The 21,135-nt window shown below is 35.6% G+C and overlaps 1 protein-coding gene across 6 annotated transcripts in view; it reads right to left on the bottom strand.

Moving 5' to 3' along the window:
* Positions 1-21,135, bottom strand: part of KDM6A (lysine demethylase 6A) — a 204,092-nt gene that overhangs the window by 77,588 nt on the left and 105,369 nt on the right. For all 6 annotated transcript variants that reach the window (XM_040632725.1, XM_040632697.1, XM_040632731.1 and 3 more), the window contains exons 6-8: positions 18,194-18,314; positions 6,696-6,750; positions 2,712-2,746 (exon numbers count right to left, since the gene is read on the bottom strand). In XM_040632725.1, the coding sequence (XP_040488659.1) occupies positions 2,712-2,746; positions 6,696-6,750; positions 18,194-18,314 (211 nt within the window). The remainder of the gene's footprint in view (positions 1-2,711; positions 2,747-6,695; positions 6,751-18,193; positions 18,315-21,135) is intronic.

The raw sequence follows: 21,135 nt of genomic DNA on the forward strand, positions 1-21,135 counted from the left end.
TATATATATATATATATGTATATATATATATATATACACACACACACACACATATACACACATATGGTGATGGGTATGTTAAAAATTAACTTGATGGGAGAAATCCTTTCACTATATATATTATATAAAGTCATCACACTGTGCAGTTTATCTTATTATTTTATTTGTCAATTACACTTCAATAAAGCTGAAAAAATAACCCCAACCCAGATTTATGGTTAAATTTAACCAAAAAAATTTTAAAGAAGCAAAAAAACACCTCCTACTTCTATAATAGGACTCCTTTTTGTCTTTCAAACATAAACTCAGTACCACAAAGCCACTGTAGTTGGTAACACCTCTTTATTAAAATGACCCAGCAATACACACGCACTCCATCAGCCCCAACTGATTTTTATCACTGGCTCCTTCTCTCCATTCAGGACTCAACAGCCCAAACAGCTCTTGCTCAGAGAGGCCTTCCTTAAACACTCCTGTTAAAAAAGTATTCCCTTACTTCTGTCTTAATTATGGTCTTATTTGTTTAATCCTGTGAAGGTAATGTGGGGACAGGGCCCCCAGGGTTTGTAAAGTGATACTAAATTATTTCTACATTTATTAGCAGGAAGACTTTCTATATAAAGAAACTTTTACTGAACTATTTGGTTACCTAGCACTAGCCACTAACCATATATGACTACTTAAATTTACATTTTAAAATTCCATATTCATAAATAAATACTCATATAAATCAGCTGAACTATAAAAAGTAACTCTCTATAGCTAAGGAGGGAGGGAGGGAGGGAGGCATTTTTGCTTTTCTTAAATTTATACCTGAAAATGAAAACCCTTGTTTTAAGTACTGGAATAGAGGTTTTTCAATCTTTTCATCTGCTTATAGTGTCAGCTTTTGTCATCTAATAATTATATACTCCGCTTCCCATAAATTTTGTTCTTCTTGTTTTTTTTTTAATCTTAACCGGAACTAAAATTTATCAAATGAAAGAATCAATGGAAGGAGGGCCCTGTCCCCACAGTACCTTCACAAGATTAAAAGATTAACACCAACAGACAATTTCTCATCAGAAACAATGAAAGCTAGAAGACAATGGAATGTAAATTTCAAAGTGATCAAATAAGACAAAAAAACAGAATTCTACCACAAGCAAAAACTCTCACTAGAACTAAAGGTGAGAGGGCGCCTGGGTGGCTAAGTCGGTTATGCATCTGCCTTCGGCTCAGGTCATAATCCCAGGGTCCTGGGATAGAGTCCCACATCAGGCTCCCTCTGCCTCTCTCTCTCTCTCTGTCTCTCATGAATAAATAAATAAAATCTTCAAAAAAATTTTAAAAATTAAAAAAATTAAAACAAAGATGAAAATGGGGCACCTGGGTGGCTCAGTCAGTTAAGCATCCAACTCGTGGTTTTGGCTCAGGTCATGATCTCAGGGTTGTGAGATCGAGCCCCACGTCCGTCTTCATGCTAGGCCTGGAGCCTGCTTCAGATTCTCTCTCTCCCCCTTGGCCCCTTCCCTCTCCTCTCTGTCCCCACTCTCAAAAACTAACTAAATAAATAAATAAATGTGAGAAAACAACTGCTTCAGCTGGTAACAGACCAGTGATCTCACTAAGAACTAGAAAATTATAGGGGAAAAAAAATCACAATTTCTCGTTTTGAAGGGAGAAGACAGCTCTGAGGTAATGAGAACAGAAGGAGCGAAGACTCTAAGAAAAGAACTACTTTGGAGAGGGAGCTGCTTTCTATAGCTGCTTTCACTCTGGGGCCTTTGCTGATTTGGCAAAAAACAGCAGTTGGCAGGAGGCTAGGATTAGCACTGGCAGGTAAAGACTCTGATCCACAAGGTGATGTAATTCTCACATGCATCTTCTCAAGGTGGATAAAATCCCTAGATTAGTAGGGTATCCGAACCCGAGTGTGCATAAATTCTTATTCGGTGGGCACACATGCATTGTATGTGTTTTGGCAGGGGAGGACACCACAGCAGATGGAAGCGTCCAAGAATCCGACGCTAATTTTTTCAAGACCCCATGATAGCCTTGAAACTAAACAGACCTTACAAAATAGATGTACAAATGTAACAGTATTTTCCCCAAAAAAGTGATTATAAAATTTATGTTTTCAGTAAACTCCGATTATTTAATATTTACTCTCATACCAACTTATAATTGATTTCTCATCCCACTGCCAAGAATATGTCTATATTATACCTTTGATCACACAACCTAGCAAAATCTTCCATACACAAAACAAAATGTTCTAAAAAATTAAACTGAAAAGGTTTTCTTCAGTACAGCAACTATAAAAAGATTGAAGATTAAGAGGTAACTCTAATATGCCTTTTAAATGGTGACACATGGAAGGGATATTTCAATCTTAAGAAAAAGTAAAATTAAAAACAATGCATTATAACAACTATCTATGAACATTTTGCAAAGAAAACTACACATTCCACATCAAGAGTGAGAGATCTTAAATACAGTCATTTAAGGTTGCAGACAGCTCAAGTTTAGAGGCATAACATATCAAATGAAACTTCCTCATATACAGCAAGTACTGCTTCACTATGCAAAATCCTGATCACATTTAATGAGTATAAAATACATGAAGGAGATAATGCCCAGAATCCCACCAAATTACATGTATGCCTGACTTCGCTTACAATGATATGGGTGATCACTTTTGTTTAAGTAAGGTAAGTTAAAACACTTACCTGGGTTTCATATAAGTGGGCAATGTGAAATTGAACTGCAAAGATGATGGAAAATTAAAATCAATACCAATATAATAGTGTTTGGGGTAAATTAAGTAAGAATACAAAATGTCAAACGTAAGCACAATCTATACTACAGAGATTTAATAATGAGACATAACTTTAATTTTAGTAAAGCAGAATATCCAAGCAAACACACTAAAGAACATGAACATAAGACGCCACATGTGCCACATGTATTCATTGTTGGCCACTATCAAATTTTGTCAGTGTAATTATTAAAATTAACATTAAAATCTATAGTAAGTGAGTATACTCCTTACAAAGTTCACAACTGCAAGATGAAGCAAACAGAGAAAACTCCTATAATCTATGCATTTCAAAACATGGTATTTAAAAACTGAGTTCCAAGTAAGTAAAATACAGTAAAGTCGATATTTGATAAAAACCATATAAAAATCAAAGAAAGCCTCTAATTCCTTATACCACATTTCATAATATTCATAAAGCAAGATGATGCTGGTAATAACACACAGAAGAAATGAGTTGTTGCATTTATCAGTTCTTCAGAATTATTTTTTTAAAAAAAAGTCAAAAACCACTCAGAAGGCAAGAATAGTAAACAGTCCCAAGATTAACAAATAAGTCTTGAAAACCAAGAAAGAACATATTTCAGCTTCTGTTTGCAGCTCTTCTTGATACCGCATCACCAAAGTATGAATGATTCAACAAAAGGAACAATGAACCAGGAATCAAAATTGGATTCTAGCTACTTCAATACTGTAATTTTCACTCTTCAATGACAACTCTCTTTTTTTAATGTTCTATCTACCTGGATTTCACAGCTGGATTTCAAGGAGTCTGGGAGCCTTTCAAATTTACATGCAAAAATGTTTATGTGGATCTTTAAAAAGAAGGTTCACAGGACTACCGTCAAGTATTCACTGTGGAATGCACCATAAGCTAACTCTCTCACTAAATCCTCTAACTGTAAGATTCACCTGAGAGGCTTGTTAAAAATAGAGATTCCGGAGATTATGATTCAGTGAGCCTGGGGCATGGCCTGGAAAGTTGCCTTTTTAATCAGTTCTGCAAGAAATTCTTATACCTGTTCCCTGACTAGCATCTGGGAAGAACTAAACTAAATAACCATAAAGAACAAAACAAACGAAATATATGGTGAATTTTAAAATCAAACATTTTTACATCAAAAGTAAAACTACATCTTTCCATAAATAATCGTTAAATACACATCACATGTTAACTAATCAGAGATGAGGCAAAATAAAAATATCTTTAGAAGATGAAAATCAGCTTTCTGTGAAAAACTCATAAAAATAATAATAAAAGTTCTACATATATAAATATCCCCTATTCCTACATCTGTTGAGGGCTTTTCTTATTTTCCCCTTTTCCAACACAGCTCTCCCTTGAGATTCCAGTTCCGAATCTTACCTCACTGTGCCAATGGAGGGAGACTGGGTTACAGGTTAAGAGAATGAGAAAGAGATGGAAAATCTATGCTCATTTCCCCCGATCTTACTTCTCTAATAAAGGTGAAAAGGAAGAAAAGAACAGCAACTAGCTAGCACCCTACCACGACCCCAAACTTCCTCCAAGCTCAGTCCCTAGGCCCGCCGTCTAGGGCTTTCCTATGCAATGAATTACTAAATCCAGTATCATCTTTTGTAGTGTGAAAACCACCACATATTTAAATTCTTAGAAGTCCTCTTCAAGTGGAACATAACCATACAACTAAGAAAAGGCTCCACTTGGCTAAGTCTCAATTAGAAGTGGAAATTTTTAACAAATATTGCTATAAAAAGTCCTAAAATAAAACTTTATTCAGGAACTATACACTACTTTTGGAATTAAAAGAATTAATTAAATCTACAGGAAACAATTTTATCCCAAGCAGCCACCAATAATGAAGTCTCACATTGCCATGATTCTACTTTTTAAAACATCAACTGTAATTAACCCCTCTTAACAAGCTCTAGAAGCAATAAGTTTATCTACTTACTTTTTAATTGCATAAAAGAATTGTGCCGTAAGATAGAAATACCTCATATAAACGTTTTTTAAAAGCTTACTTTCCTTCCTATAATCTTCTGATCTTTGTAGTATATCACAAAGTAATATGTAAGATTTCAAAGAATAGTCAAGGTCTGTGGCATACACAAATAGGTGATGACGTTAAAAATTCAAAGAGAAAAGAAGCTTTTTGCAAAGACAGTAAGAGCCTGGTACTTAAATAGTAATAATGTCTGGCTCAAAGTAGGTAGTCTACATGTTAGTGCTCTCTGAGACACCAGCCATTACCGTGGTTATCATGTAATCACACAGACTAAACTACCCACATCAACTGAACTATAATGGCCTAATGCCTCTAAATAAAGCGTGTTCCCTCCCAACACAGTAACCAGCCTTATAGCACAAAGTTCCAAGTCCAGGCAAATTCCTCAGTCCTGGGCAAAACAGGATGTTGGTCACCCTCCCTCCTATTTCCTTTCTCAACAACCAACAGAGACAGAGAAACAGTAAACTTGAAGATGTATTCATTATGGTTCAAATCATCCTCTTCACGTTCAGCAAGAAGTTTTCTGCCCAATGGTGCTCATTTTACAGATGTAGGTGTTTTCCTCTCAAGCAAGAGCAATGACCTACAACTGAAATTTAACTTCAACAGGGCAGAATAAAATGAGGATTTACCAAAATATTTAGTTTGACATTTATGAAACATCCCTCAGAAGTTATCATTCAAACTGACATATTAGTCAGTTGTGAGAGTTTAAGTTACTAGATATAATCAATCAAATGAAAGGAGCTGTTTTCTTATTCCTGTATAATTAAGGAAAAAGTATAAATTAACATTTCAATAAGTATATCAGTGAGTTAAATTTTGTCTAATCTAACCTCATCTTAAGAAACTAAAATATCATACACTGATCAGTTTCTTTTAAAGAAAATAAAAATCTTTTATGTTTTCTCAGGAAATTGCCTCTAGCAGAAGCATGAGATAATTGGTCTGGTTTAGATGATGATTTCATCCATACCATGTCATAATTCATGTAGTATCAAGTTACATCCTAATTTCTACAGCCTTTTCATGTATTCCATCATTTTCTCAGGCATTTTTAACACTGACACTACTTTTCACTAACGCCATTCTCTAGGGTTAGAATACGAATCACTTAGAGCGAAATACTTTCTAAAACTCAGAATCCTTTGACCTGAAATTTTCACTAAGAATGATTCAACAAACACATATTTTTCAAGAAAGAAAGTTTTAAAGAAATCCAGCTTGAACCCAATGACTATCCTTAAAACTTTTATCGGCTACTTTAAACGAAATATGCCAACACATCCTTACTGATAAACACATCATAATCAAACCACTCTGCTTTTGGAAAGAAACATACACAGAAGCAGAAAATAAGTGCCTGGAAAAAGCCACTGTAGCAGAACACGTTTCTCATACACATTCTTTTTTAATTAATTGAAAAATGTCACTTCAAATTTTACATATGATATGCAAAAGTAGAATTAAAAAAATCAAAGAATGTATTCATAATTATCGATAATTTTAATACCACACAGCAGGAATCAGTGAGCTATCACTTAAGAATCTTTGTATACTCATTTTTCGTAGAAGACTGGCAATACCTGTTTTTAATCCCCCAAGGCATCTACAATGTAATTAATGCACAAATAATCAATCTTGTTCATTAGTGCGGACAATTTTAATTCAACAACACAGTTCACTGGCATATCTATTTTAGACACAGGCTGTTCAGAATAACTGGTCTCACATGTTCCATTTGTACAAGTAGCCATGGCAACCAATACAGTTAGATCCAACAATTCTAGAAGAAAAGTTACACAGGACTTTATCACTATCACCATTATCATCATCACCACTACTATTATTTGCCCTGAGGTGATCTGAATACATGCAGAAAACTATTACTTAAAAATACTTACTTTCAGCATTGGACAAAGTGCAGGGATTGCAGTCAACCAAAGCTAACTGAAAATGCTGCAAGAAGAGAGTGAGAAAATCAGTGCACTAAATTCAGTCATGTAAATGTGTCTTAATTTTCAGGTAGGTAAAGTCTAACATAATCATGAAACTATGCTATGCAAATAAAACATACTAGACAACCAACTAGAATTACTTTGTACATTTATTGCTGATAACAGGCTGTTGGGTTACTTTCTTGAGACAGTTGAGAATGGAGAATTAACTTTATCAAGTCATCCTATGTATAATTTTGTTTATATGAAAAAAGCTTTAGAAAAAGTCTTCAAGTAAATAGTATCAGTTACAGAGCGGTTTAAATAGTTTAATCATTATTTTAAAAACTGAAAGTAAAAGTTCAGTGGTATTTACGTCAGAATACCACTGCTTATCTCAAAATGAGACATGAACTTCAGAAACAAACAAAATACTATGACAATAAAGGGTAAAACTATCTGCCCTTACTGATTCTTCAATAATCATTGTATTTGGTATCTTTTTTTTCCCTTTTTTTTTTTAAAGATTTTATTTATTTGAGAGCGAGAGAGAGGGAGAGAACAAGCAGTGGGAGGGAGAAGGAAAAGCAGACACCCCGCTGAGCAGGGCTCCATCCCAGGACGCTAAGATCATGACCTGAGCCTAAGGCAGACGCCTAACCGGTGGTTAAGCTTAACCAACTAAGCTACCCATGCAACCCGGTACTTAGTACCTTTTAAAACTATTTGAAATACTACCAAGAATACATTAAATCACCTGTGTTGAAGTTCATCTATGAAATACAATTATCTTTTTAGAATGCATGCACTATTATTTGTGTAGGCAATATTAAACCACTAACAGTTTACAATATCCATGTATAATAACATCATATCAGCCTACCCAAAAAATACATGTTAAAATTCAATGGATAACATTAATTTCTAAGAACACAAATCATGATCAAGAACACTGAGCAGCATTTGACATCTACTTTACCAACCTTAAACCTGGTATATAAACTNAAAAAAAAAAACAAGTACTAGAGTGTAGTATACACTCTAAGGTATAAGATCCTTAGGGTAAAAAAGGTATAAAATCCCTAGGATAAAAAAGTAAATCTCTCTGAGCTCTTCTAAAAAATACTTCCATATATGTATATTCAAATTTTCTGAGTCCCTACAAGATTTTAGCATTAAAAGTAATCAACAGCGTTAAGTATAAACCCATTTTTAAAGATTGACCACAATAAGCTTGTTCCTATCCACAATCCAAATATCTAAATAGTTGTATTTTTTATAAGTACTGAACAAACTGAAAATTGACATGCGTAATGACAACTTCCAGATATAAACTCAAAAAGACTTTATCAAGAGAAATAATCATTAGCAAGCTTTCAGTACTATTACCTCAACAAAGAATGAACAGAACTGCACTTGGTCAACTAGAACCCTCAATAACAAAAGTAAACGAATGTCAGCTACCCAGTGTCACAGTGAAAGAAAGATTAGAAGGCATCATTTGGTATGAACACAGTAGCTATCATATTCCTTCACAGATGTCTGTTATGCGCAAGCATAATGAGGCTAGACTACATTTGCGGTGCTCTTTAAAATTTAAGGGCTGTAATATTCTGAATGGGCAAACCACTAACAAAATGACTATGAACCTTAAATATGCAATATTTAATCCATTCAACAAATGTTTGTCAAGTATCTATACTGCCTCAGGACAATACAGGCTCTAGGAATACAATGGTCAACAAAACAAAAGTGAAAGTTATTTGTCATGGTTGACTAAGTGGAAAAAAAACCCCAACGTCTGAACACTTTAAGAACTGCTTTTATTAAAAATAAAACAAAGAACTGCCTATAATTATTCTCCCTTGGCCTACTAAGCAGACTGTATAAACGCCAAACATCCCTTTGGTGTGCTACCACAGCAATAGAAACGAGAGTATTTTAAAGAGTATTTGTATACCTGAATCTAACTTATTAACACTGTATGTCAACTATACCTCACTAAAGAAAATAAAAAGTGAGCACTATGAAAGCAAAGCTCGCTTCATAACCAGTTGTCTTCCCCTGGACAAAAAGAGCAGCACAGTAGCCACACATTCAGACTGCACCACTTTTCTGAGTCTCATCTATCCTGTCCACATACACAGAGAAGACAAGACAGACTTTTCCTAACTGAGCCATCAAAGGATACAAACTGACCTGCAAAGAAAGTCTTCAAGACGGCAGTATTTTACTTTTACTGTTACAACATCTCTCAAAGAGCAGAGAGATGCATAATTTGAATTGCCTAGACTACATTTCATCTATCAATATGCAAGCGTCCTGCAATGAAACCTGGCAGAAGCAATTCTGGACCACGTCTTATATAAGTATTAATCAATCTCAAAAGCACCAATGAAGCCATTGATGTATCATTTCAAATCCACCACATCATGAAATATTAAACATTTCCAAACAGCGACAATATAAAAAATTACCCTGCAACAGAGTATATATTCAAAAACATACATGTGAGAATGAAGGGATTTATAGAATAATTATTAAGTATAAGAAACTAAGAAAAGCCACATAAAACTACCCCATAAAAAGAAAAACAATGATACACTTTCCAGTAAACTGACAAGATATGAGGGACTGGGGTGGGGACGACATGACCTCAGAGTTTCATTTCCCAGCTGCAAACAGATGTACCTATTAACATATAAGCCAGCAGAAATGAATATCAATTATAATAATCAGCCCCGAGATCTGAAAATACCATGGTAAAATATCTAGGACCTATCCCTGCAACCAAGAGAAGCAGCTAAGAAACATTTGCACCTCACATAGAAATACTGCAGTACTGAAACCGACTGTTGCTGTGTGAAATAGTTACCATGCGGTAGAGGCTTCTGCAGTTCAAAGACTACATACAAACCTCAAGGCAGAAAGCATTCTACAGAAAATTAATTTCCAAGCAAGATTTACCTAATACATTTTTTTTAATGTTATGGTGATTTTGTTTTTACAGAGCACTTCTGGTCCAATATAACAAAAAGGATCTATTCATAACAATTTCTGTTGACATCTTTATTACCAAATCACCTTTTGTTTTAAAAGTTTTTGACTTCTTCAGTATTTCAAAATAACTTCATAGCATTTTGCTTTATACAGACTAAGGAACTTGATTTCTAACTAGAGGAGAATCTATAGTCATGTAAGTAACATGTAACTCAGGTTTCAAGACTTTATTTCTCTTTCAATTGTTTTAGTTCTAGCTGTATAGTCCATGATTATCTCACGAATCTTTTCAATTGTAGACCTCTTCAACTATATTCCCAATCCTGAAGATAAGCAGTGATATAACTTTTTTGGTAATTAACAAATTATTTGTGTGTATATAAGTTATTAAAATTTAGAGCAATGTTTGGATTCCAGATCCAATCTTGGATGTTCTGACTCAGTGGGTTGGGCCTGACACCCTGTAAACCAGAAAAAAAGCCTCTACCCTCTACAAGTTATTCCAATGCACAATCAGGGTTAAATGCCACTATTTTAGTTTTTAAATTGTGTACTTGCCCCAAAAAACTTTACTTCAGACTATGCAGACAAGGTGTGTGTAGTCGATACTGTTGTCTCTATTCAGTTAGTGTAGACAACGCCTTCTAGGAATAAAACGTTCGCAACACCAGGTACTCTGCTATTGCTATACATCTACAGAACTAAATGCACAGCTCGCTGAAATGAATGTTCTATTAGAAGTTTAAAACACAATTCCATAACAGAATCCAAAAGATGGAGATGAGAAACAAAAGAAAAGAGGTACTTCAGGCTGAGGAAAAAACTTATTTTTACAAAGCCCTTACGAAAGAGAACTGGTTTTATGGGCCATTTTAAGTGAGAAGAGGCAAGATATGCTGGGTACTCTTGAAAATCAAGTCATTTTTTCTTTTTCATCGTTACAGACTGCCACAATTCTAAAACTATGAATTAAAACCAACAACTTCATTCCTAAACCTAATAGTCTATGATAAATGGATGAGACTAGGGAAAGGTCCTGGGCTGTGATGGTACTTTAGGGCTTTGATCTCCGAAAATGAGATACAGAACTGAAAGTGGAAAGTTCTGGTAGGGCTTGAGTCACACTGCTGGGTAAGCTGATCTGATTAAGGTTCTTTCAAAGCCCTCAAACTCAAGTTCTTCTGATTCTCTGTAATACAAGGTTATTACAACTGTTTTGAGGAGAAACTCTACTGCACACCAGTAACTAATAGCTAGCTAATGGATCCTGGCACTCTTCACTCAAAAAAGAAGTTTCCAATCTGGTGTCCTCCAAAAGTATCCTTAACAAAAAAGTAAAAGAAAAGACACTGTATACTGAAGATGTTCAAAATCTTACTTCTTTTCACAGCCCTTCTTTATAGCTCCAAACTTCTGCCTGTCTATACCGACATCTAATATCCCTTGAGTACTTCCAAGTCAATATACTCCCAAAGGACCCACTGCCACTCAGAGCCTTTCCACTTTCCAATCCCAAAACCTGTTGCTACTTTATCACCTACTTTAGTTAAAAGAAGAATGAATTAAGCCAATAAATGAAGAATCTATTTCCAATTAACTCTGTAAGATCTATAGAATGTGTTACCTCTCATCCATCCATCCACTGAGAACCCATTTGTCCCATGGATCTTGCTCATCTTTTTTCCTGTAACAGTGTCTTACCTAGTCTCTCAACTCATTTCTATCGTAATTTACAAAAGTACAGGTATACAACTGACTAGAAATTTTAAAACACTGGTTCTAGTATGCGTCTCATCGTGTATACAAAGGATCAGAATACGGAATGACTTCTTTCCCAAATTCTTTAAATCTAGTAGTGTACAATTTGTTTTCACATCAAAATTGAGGCTGATATTTACACCAGTAACAAATACAAGGCAAACATGATACATATTTTATAAAGGGGATAAAATGTTGTTTTGGAACATAACCTCTTTTTTTAATGTGGCATTAGACACACTGAATGTTTCATAAAGTTGCATTTGAAGACCAAATATTTACAACATAAATTTACTTGGTTATGGGTAAACACCAAAAAAAAATATGTTTTGATTAGAAATGATTTCTTGTAGTTAAAATGTATTTGAGGAGAAAACTGAACTGGGAAACCTGGACTCAGCCTAACTCTTCCAAATCAGAGAATGGTGACTGCACATCTATGAGCAGTCATGTCCTTTCCAAACATACATTTTCAAGGAGGAACTGAAGTACTTCTGCTGTTTATACTACTTCACGCTTAAAGGTATGTATGTAATAGAACCCAGGGCAGAAATAAGTATCAAATGGAAAAACAAAACTGGTCAGGCAGAGTGAAGTGGAGAAAGCATTATGCAGTGGCTAGATAAACCAATTAGGAGATCATCTCATAAAAGAGAATAATATCTAGGAAAGATTAAAAGGTAAAGTACAAGTTGAAGAGTAGAGGGAAAAGGAATGAGCAGAGCAATGATTTTTGCCCACAAATAAGTAAAAATGGACAGAAGACAAAGTAAACAGTAATGACCATCCTTTGCCAAAAGGAGCAGTGATATTTCATTCAGGTAAAGCTGAGTTCTACTGCCGATGTGAGAATTAGGGAGATGTTTAAAGGCACAAACGTGCAACTCGTAGATAGCTAAGTCCCAGAGAGCTAATGCACAGCACAGAGACTACAGTCAATAATACTGTATTTTAAACTTCAAAGCTGCTAAGAAACTAGATCTTCATTGTTCTCATCACAAAAAAAACTAATAATAATAATTACTTTGTGATGAGACAGAGGTGCCAGCTAACGCTACAGTGGTAATCACACTGCAATATATAAATTATCAAATCAACATGTTGGACACTTAGGACTTACACAATGTTATATGTCAATTTTATCTAAATAAAATAATTTTTAAAGAATTCAAATTTTCAAAATGCCAGCTGGGAGAGTTAAGCTATTGAGCACCATGAAGTATTAAACAGGGCAGGGGCAGGCATGGAGAAGTAACAGCAACTTTCATGATCTTCAGACAACTGAACTAATAAAAATACGCTGTTAAAACTTCAACAAAGAAATATTACAAGTATCTTAGAAACTTAAGGCACAGTTAAAACTAATTAAATAGCTAGCATTCAAATTCTCAGCAAGTATTTTTATAATGCATAGAGTTCACAGTATCTTAATTAAATGAAATGATTCATGTATTCTACATTAAAAAATAAAGTAATAAATGACAGGAGGCATTTTCACAGATTCCAAAAGTGGTTTCTAAAAGGAAATCTATGTCCTCGTGCCTTATTCCTTTTGCCTTAATATCTTGGCATAAAAAAAAAAAATGACAATAAAAGTCCCAAGTCTATAAAGGGTCTAAGATCAAATCAGAAACCTGGAAATGAAGTAGTTCCTGGAGAAGAGTAAGGTAAAAAGAAAGTGGAAATGCTATTTCACTCAGTCGTTTCATGTCGCCTTTAAAAGTAGAAGGGAGACAAGCTGAATGAACTGGTGAACAGGAACATGTGGAGAAAACAAATGCACTGGCAGTTTGTCTAGAAAAAAAATTCTGTTAAAGGTGATAAATAAAGCCAGCCACTCCAGCACCACTCCCATCTTTCCAGCCCATCCTATGAGAGGCATTTATCATTTTATAGCCCCTTCCATTTATCTATTCAAGAAACACTAAGCACTTGGTACAATACCAAACTAACATCCAAGTCTCATTTGAGTTCAATCCATTTCCTTTGCATTGTCTTTGCAATTCTCATCTTCCTAACTCTTTCATTATTAACCCTTCAAATCAGCACTTACCATCTTTAAATATCAAACTATGAAGAAACTTATATTGGTATCCAGCCAATTACCCACAGATCCCACTAAAAAGCCACACTCTTTACCTTTAAAATCCAAATAAATTCCAATGTTGACAAAGTCTAGGGAAACTTAAATATGTAAATATTAGGGGAATTTCTACATAATCTTCATTAAATTAAATAAATGCACTGGCATTAACTGACTGAAGAATATGGGTGTTACTGCATCTTATTTTGCATTTCCTTCCTTCACATGAAGGAAATAATTAAGGGTCTACTAGAATGTGAAAATTAGAGGCATTATATAAAACTATTTGTCAAAATTAGTGTACTTTTATTGAAGTAATGATCATACACTGCCTCAAATATATAATATAAGCAATTATCATTAACACCATTAAAAAGTAATGAAATAAAATTCTGAATTAATTATATGGTGTTAAAGAGGCAACCAAACCCACCTAGGGGGGATATTATCTAAAGCAGGGAAGAAAAGCAACAAATACCATGTAGAAATGTCACCCTGGAATGGACTCTGGTTCAGATAATATTAAACTAGTTAATAAATTAAGAATTGATACCCCCACCACTCACTAAACACATGAAATCTTTATTGGCCAATTTAAAGGAAAAGTAAAACCTATCATTGAAAAGTAAGCTGGGCATTAACTTCACATTTCTGAGGATGGGCAGAGTAGCAAAAATACAAGTATTTAATTCTAGGATGGGAAAATGGATTTCAAGAACAGTATCTACACTGGTCCCAAACTGAGGAGTTATAGATATAGTAGACAAACTGAAAACTAAAAAAGGGGGCTGAAAAAACTTGTCAGATACTTTCATATATCTCTATGTATATATGTATATATATGTGCATGTATGTATATGTACGTACGTATATAAATTTAATCTTTACAATCGTGTAGAGTGGGAACAGTTACTCCAGTACTACAGACACAAAGAGGATCACAAGAGTTAAGCATCTTGCCCAAGGTCACACAATTTGTCATATGGCAAATTTTGAAACCAAATGTGCTTGCTCTGAGGTGTTTACATAGTACCAAAACAGAATGAATCTGTTTCAGAGATCCATTTTGGTAAAAAAATTATTACCAGGGATACAAATAAAAAAGGAGGCCCTGGAATCCATTTCATGTGTAGGTGAAAATAAGAAATCTATTATGAAAATAAACTGAATTTTATCGTCGAAAACCTGTATATGCTATATCCCTCTTCAAGCGTAGGGAAAGAAAATGAGGTGGAAAAGACCTGAACTATATAATGGACAGACTGCCCACACCACCCCACACCAAAATAATCTTTTTACCCACCCACCCCTCGCTCCTCCATTAAACAGAACAGTGTATTTAGGGAATTGAGCCCTGCTCCAAAACTGGGGCTAAATGGTCTAAGAGCAACCACATCTTTGATAAGGAATCAACTGAGAAGGGCCAGTGGCCCATTTCTTCGCATCTCATTGGCCAGAAAAGTATTCTCGAAGAGATCAACAGGGAATCAGGATCTTTCTCCTTTATGACGCATGATGATCAGATATTTACTGAGCACTTATCATACGCCAGCACTATACTAAGCACCTATACCACTACTCTAGAGTATCTTTCTAATATGAGACATGAAAAATTAATCATCTCACTTTGACTGTATCCTATGACTTTACTGAATTCATTTATTACTTCTAGTAGTTTTCTGGTGGGGTTTTTAGGGTTTTCTACATTTCACTTTGATTGCACCTGGCAGCCAGCCTTAAGAATAAGCCAATACAGAACAGAGAAGAAAATGAATCCTTGATGAAACCCTGGACCAGCTCAATCAACCAATCCTAAAGGCTATACTTGACATTATACAAGCTACTTTCAGCTTCAGTTGGGAGTTTCTGAAGTTTCTGGTTATCTATACCAATAAATGAGCTTCTAGGAAACAGCTTCAGTAGTGGAAAAGTCATCAGAGGTTCCACATCTATCCATATGGAACTAAAGTACTAGCCAGTCCACTTTAGGAAAATTGGAGGCCACCTAGGGGGAGAGGGACATATCACTCCTTCTGATTCCTACCTTCATTTGCATTAAATGCTAAGCACTTAAGAGTACTATGCTGAAATACCTCCTCCCTGACTAAAAATGAGGATGCCTAAAATTCTCCTTTTGAAAACAGACAGGGAACACTGGAGAGAGAAGCCTTTAAAAAAGCTGATGTCAAAATGAGATAAAAATCAAAGGCAACCTTCTCATTATGGGGAAGAGAAAGAGCAAGGACTCCTAAAATTCTTTTCTCTGTTCACACAAATGAAATAAACATCAGGATGATTATCAAGTATTTTAACAAGACGACTATACTTAACTTAAAACAATTTTGCCGAAATTACTAGAACTTGAAGGTTAGCCTTTATGCCTGAACAAACAAAAGTTGTACACAGGAAGTCTCTCTTGAAACTGAATAAGCAGGAACACTTTCAATTCACCATGGAACACTGGCCAACACCGCTCCCTCGAGTAAAAAGGATTTTAAGTATTGCCACTTTCGTGGAAACAAGAGCTCTGCATCCACAGAATTATGTAAGACACTACTGTACTGATGTCCAGAGACAGCCGAATTCTATAATGGGACATTATCTGATTATTTTTTTCCACTCAAATATATTTCCTGAGCAACATTTACCAAGCTGCTATCAAAAACATGTCTGCCACACGTAACAGTTATATTGTGACAATATAAAATGATCAAATACGTTTATTTTGTATTATCAGACATTTTAAGAATCTTTGTTAGCTAATATATACTGTGAATGTCCAAGAGGAGGTTAAAATATCCAAGGTGGAATATCTGAACTTATTTTCCATTTCAAACCCACTCACATCCCATAGTATACAGTTGACTCTTTTTTTTTTTTTTTTTTTGGGGGAGGGGTAGAAAACCAGTGTTTTGTGACATGGGAAAACAGCATGAAATCCAAATCTCAGGGTCCTTAAATGGCGTGTTTCTGCCGCACAGCTGCGGTCCGCTTCCCCCCCGCCCGCGGCAGACGCGACAGACGGGAGCACGGCCGCAGTCGGGACGTGGCAGAGGCCGCGTGCTCACTCCCGCCCCAGAGCACCCTGAGGGGTGCAGATGGGCTTTTCGGGGGCAGAACTGGGCTGAGGGAGCCCCGTCAACCTGCTGTTTGCTATTCGTCTGAAGAGAGGGAGACGCGACTCCCGTCTTACGGAACGAGCAGCAGCCACGCGCCACCCATATACAGTTGACTCTTAAAACACAGGTTTGAACTCCATGGACCCACTTAATATACAGGGTTTTTTGCATAAATGTATTTTCTCTTCCTTATGATTTTCTTAATAACATTTCCTTCTCTCTAGGAAAAAACTTCATTGTAAGATTAGTAGTTACACTGTTGAGTCCTTACACACAGATTTTCAACTGGGGGGTGAGGTTGGTGCCCATCACCCCCACGTGTTCAAGGGTCAATTGTTTGAGAAGCGCTGTTCTGTATTTGAGGAAATCTGGCAATTTCCAGGTATCCTTTACTCACCACACTACCTAATTTTACCTCGGTGCCAATTCCTCAAACTGCACTTACCTTTGACAACTGTGTAATCGAAATACTTCACAATCTACTTGTTTTAGTGTTTTTGGTTGTATATCACTCTTTCATATCATCAGCATTGTTCTTATTTATAAACTCATGAAAGATAGAAACAGTAGTTGCATAATTGTCTACTTTAAAACTCTAGAACAATTACATACAGTTTTTAAAAAACCTTCAGTAGTACCTTATTAGTGAATTCAAATTACAACCTACTGTAAAGTCTCTTTATCATTCTTTATCTCCCTCCCTGCCCTTCAGGATCAAGATAATCTGCAAGGGAGATATTTAGAACATGGCAACCATTATACTTTTAAATTCACAAGAACTTAAACTTTTTCCTAGAACTTCTAATCCTTCAAAAAGCAATGCTTTTGTTGCGCAGGAAAGCAGTATTTTTATGAAAAGCCCAGTAAGTTCTAAAGTGATGGCATAGACAGCACAAGAAACTTAATTAAAAAATTGAGAAATATCAAATTTCCACAGTAAGTAAAATATTTAACCAACAACATATTATCTTTTCCTAACAATGTTTATATTCACAAACCAGCAATTCAAATGACTTGGCAGAGAATACTTTTTTAATAATTTAGATATGAGATGTGCCCTGCTGGTAGAGGTCGACAGATCTCTAGCGAGACCCGTGCAAACAAACAGGCCAGGATGGGATCACAGACACAGCACCACTAAGCAAGCTGGACCTGACCTCTATGCTGGCCAATCACTTATAGTGGACGGATTTAGATGTCCAAACTGAGATTGAAACCTTCAACTTTTCCTGATGACAGACTTCACTTAAAACTAGAGAAAAGTTTAATGGTATCATCAGCTACCTATGTCTTAGGATCATAACTACTTTGTACCCTGAAACCCAACCTTGGGTATCTTCCAATTCATAGCTGATAAACAGTTCTTTCACCTAAATTTTCAAATTTTCTTATGAAGTGCCAATATAAATTCCAACATTTCTCAATGCTCTAATATTTAACAACCCATCCCCCCCAAAAATGCACAAAATGAAACATTGTATCTTGGAAAAAACCCAATAACCTACCTTTAAACTAGACTCATAGTCTGTATTCACTTTGAACATAAGCCCAAGTCGTAAATGAATTTCCTTGGCTCGACAAAAGCTGGGATCAACATAAAGCACCTCCTGAAATGCTTTAATTGCCCTGAAAGAATATAGACATAAGATATCTTAACTTTTTAACACTTGCATGAATTTTTGCTTGGTAGCACAGTAAAACTTACTTCTGCTTTACGCAACACAGTTTTAAAGAAAATGTGTTTTACGTGAATGTATTATTAAAAAAAAAAAAGACTGGGAAGTGGCACCTGGGTCTTTTGTATAATTGAATGTGTATCACCTAATTTAATATAAAGGGAAAAGGAAAATCAGATGAATGTATAATGAATTATTCAAATAGTATTTTATGGCTTAATAAAATTCTCAGTTTAAATAACGGATTTCATTGTTTCTGGAATTTCCTAGGGGAAAGAGGGGTGGGGCAGATAGTTCTGTTTTTAAAGAGGAGAGATTAATCCTGTTTCTAGTCTATTCTGTAAGAATAAGTCTTCATTTAAAACTGTCATTCATATTTAGATTTACAATCCATATGTACCTTATTTTTTATATGGTGTGAGGTCAGAGTTCGTTTTTTCCATAGTCACTTTGTCCTAAACCAAATGTCCGTATTTATGTAGATCTGTTTCTGGGTTCTCTATCATCTATCACTTTCCATTGATCTATCAGTCTATTTTTGCCCCAAATTCACAATTTAACTTTTATAAATGGTCTTGACTACCAGTAGGGCAAATACAAGCAGAAAGAGGGAACACTTTTCACTGAATACATTTTTATACACCTTAATTTGATCATGTAAATATAATACCTACTAAAAAATAAGTTAAAATCATGACAAGGAAAAATGTCTACCTTGAATTTTGACAATTATAATAGCAGATATAATATGTTGAGCATCATTTTAAATCTCTCCACAGTATTTAGTCAAGACTTATCCCAAGTACCAACTAATATATTCTTTGCAAAGCTTTTTATCAACTATTCTCTGCCTCTACTTATCTTAAAGGCGGCTATTTAGAATCTTAGAAGATTCCAACAGGAAAGTCAATCTTTTATATAAAAAATTTAAAATATTATACCACAAAACAGAGCACAATACCCTCTATGTCTTTAAAGTAACTTTATTTTGATTCACGCATTATCTATTTCCCAAAAAAACTGTGTGGGGCTATGTACATGGTTATTATAAAATTAAGGGTTATAAAGGGTAATGTTTATCATGAGGGGGTGGGGGCAACAGTTCTGGCATCAGATACTTTTATACCTGGTAAAATACTTACTTCCTGAAGAGGAGGTTGGGATCTATGTGTTAGATGGCTTTTTAAATGGGTGGGTGTGTATGTGTTTTATTATCTGATGTGTACAGGTAGAAGAAGGGAGTTAAAAGACCTGACAGAAAAGAATTGGTGTAAATTACCAATCTCATTCAAAGGCAGCTTTCTATTTCTCTCCGACTTCAAGATACTCATCTGCATAACTACTCATCTGCATGTTGTTAAGACATTCTCTTTGTACTTTTCTCAAAGCTTTCTAATAAGAGGAGGTGCAGTTCGGCCTCTATTATTCTCCTGATCATGACTAGTGCTACCACCTTCTAATAAAACGGGCAATTATTGGGGGGTAGGGGTCAGCATATAAAGGTTAAGAAGAGAACAACTGCAGCTGTAAATGAGGCCAAATAAAACATGATACAATTGGGAAAGGGTATGCAGGAGTTTGGGGGAAGCTTTTGGGCTAACAGCAATTTTTTATTTCTTGACCCAAATGATGGTTATGAATGTTTACTTTATAAATAACATGTTAAGATGTATACTTATTTTTTTAGTATGTTATGTTTAAGTATGTTATGTTTTATAATAAAAATTAAGAGTAATGCTTCATAAAATCCTAATGAACCTTAACTTATGAGATAGGTCAGACAACTCTCTTGTGGAATGGTCAAAACTAAGCAATGTCCACATGTGCCAATAAAAAACCCAGGCAGGACTGAGTCAAAGATATGAAAGAAAAAGAAAAGTCGAAGACAGCAAAGAAAAGAAATGGAGAAAAAAAGAAGTTAAGAAAAAAACTGTTCAAGGAAGGGCAAGTGAGAAAAGCAGTGAGGAGAACACAGAACATCTGCAGCAAGCCCTCGGGAGAAATTATCTCCTACTCTTACTTTCTGCTTCCAGCCTTTCCTCTGAATCCCTAAATTTGTAGAGGTGTTTTACTCCATAGGTGCCTTTGGTGCAGATATAGTATCCACTTAGTTCACAACGTCACATAAGTGCAAAGAAACATCGGTTTATTTTAAGAAGTTTTCTATGTATGTTAACACACTAGAAATTAAAACACACACACACACACACACACACACCATTAACCTATAAGCAAAAACACATGTTCCAACATACTACTCTCAGCTACCCTATATTTATTCTTTAAGGACTATTAAAAGTACCCCTGAGGGGCTCCTGGGTGGCACAGTTGGCTAAGTGTCCGACTCTTGATTTCAGCTCAGTTCATGATCTCAGGGTTGTGAGATCGAGCCCTGCATCGGGCACCACGCTCAGCTTGGAGTCTGCTTAAGACTCTCTCTTCTCGGGACGCCTAGGTGGCTCAGTCAGTTAAGCGTCTGCCTTTGGCTGGGGTCATGATCTTAGGGTCCTGGAATCGAGGAGCCCACATCAAGCGTCCCACATCAAGGAGCCCCCTTCTCCCTCTGCCTGCCGTTCCCCCTACCTCCCTTGTGCTCTCACTGACAAATAAATAAAAACTGTATTTTTTTTAAAGATTTTTTTTATTTATTTGACAGAGTGAGAGACAGTCAGCGAGAGAGGGAACACAAGCAGGGGGAGTGAGAGAGGAAGAAGCAGGCTCCCAGGGCGCCTGGGTGGCACAGTCATTAAGCATCTGCCTTCGGCTCAGGG

Source organism: Ursus maritimus (genome assembly GCF_017311325.1).
Source record: "Ursus maritimus isolate PB19 chromosome X unlocalized genomic scaffold, ASM1731132v1 scaffold_X1, whole genome shotgun sequence".
In the NCBI taxonomy this organism is placed as follows: domain Eukaryota; kingdom Metazoa; phylum Chordata; class Mammalia; order Carnivora; family Ursidae; genus Ursus; species Ursus maritimus.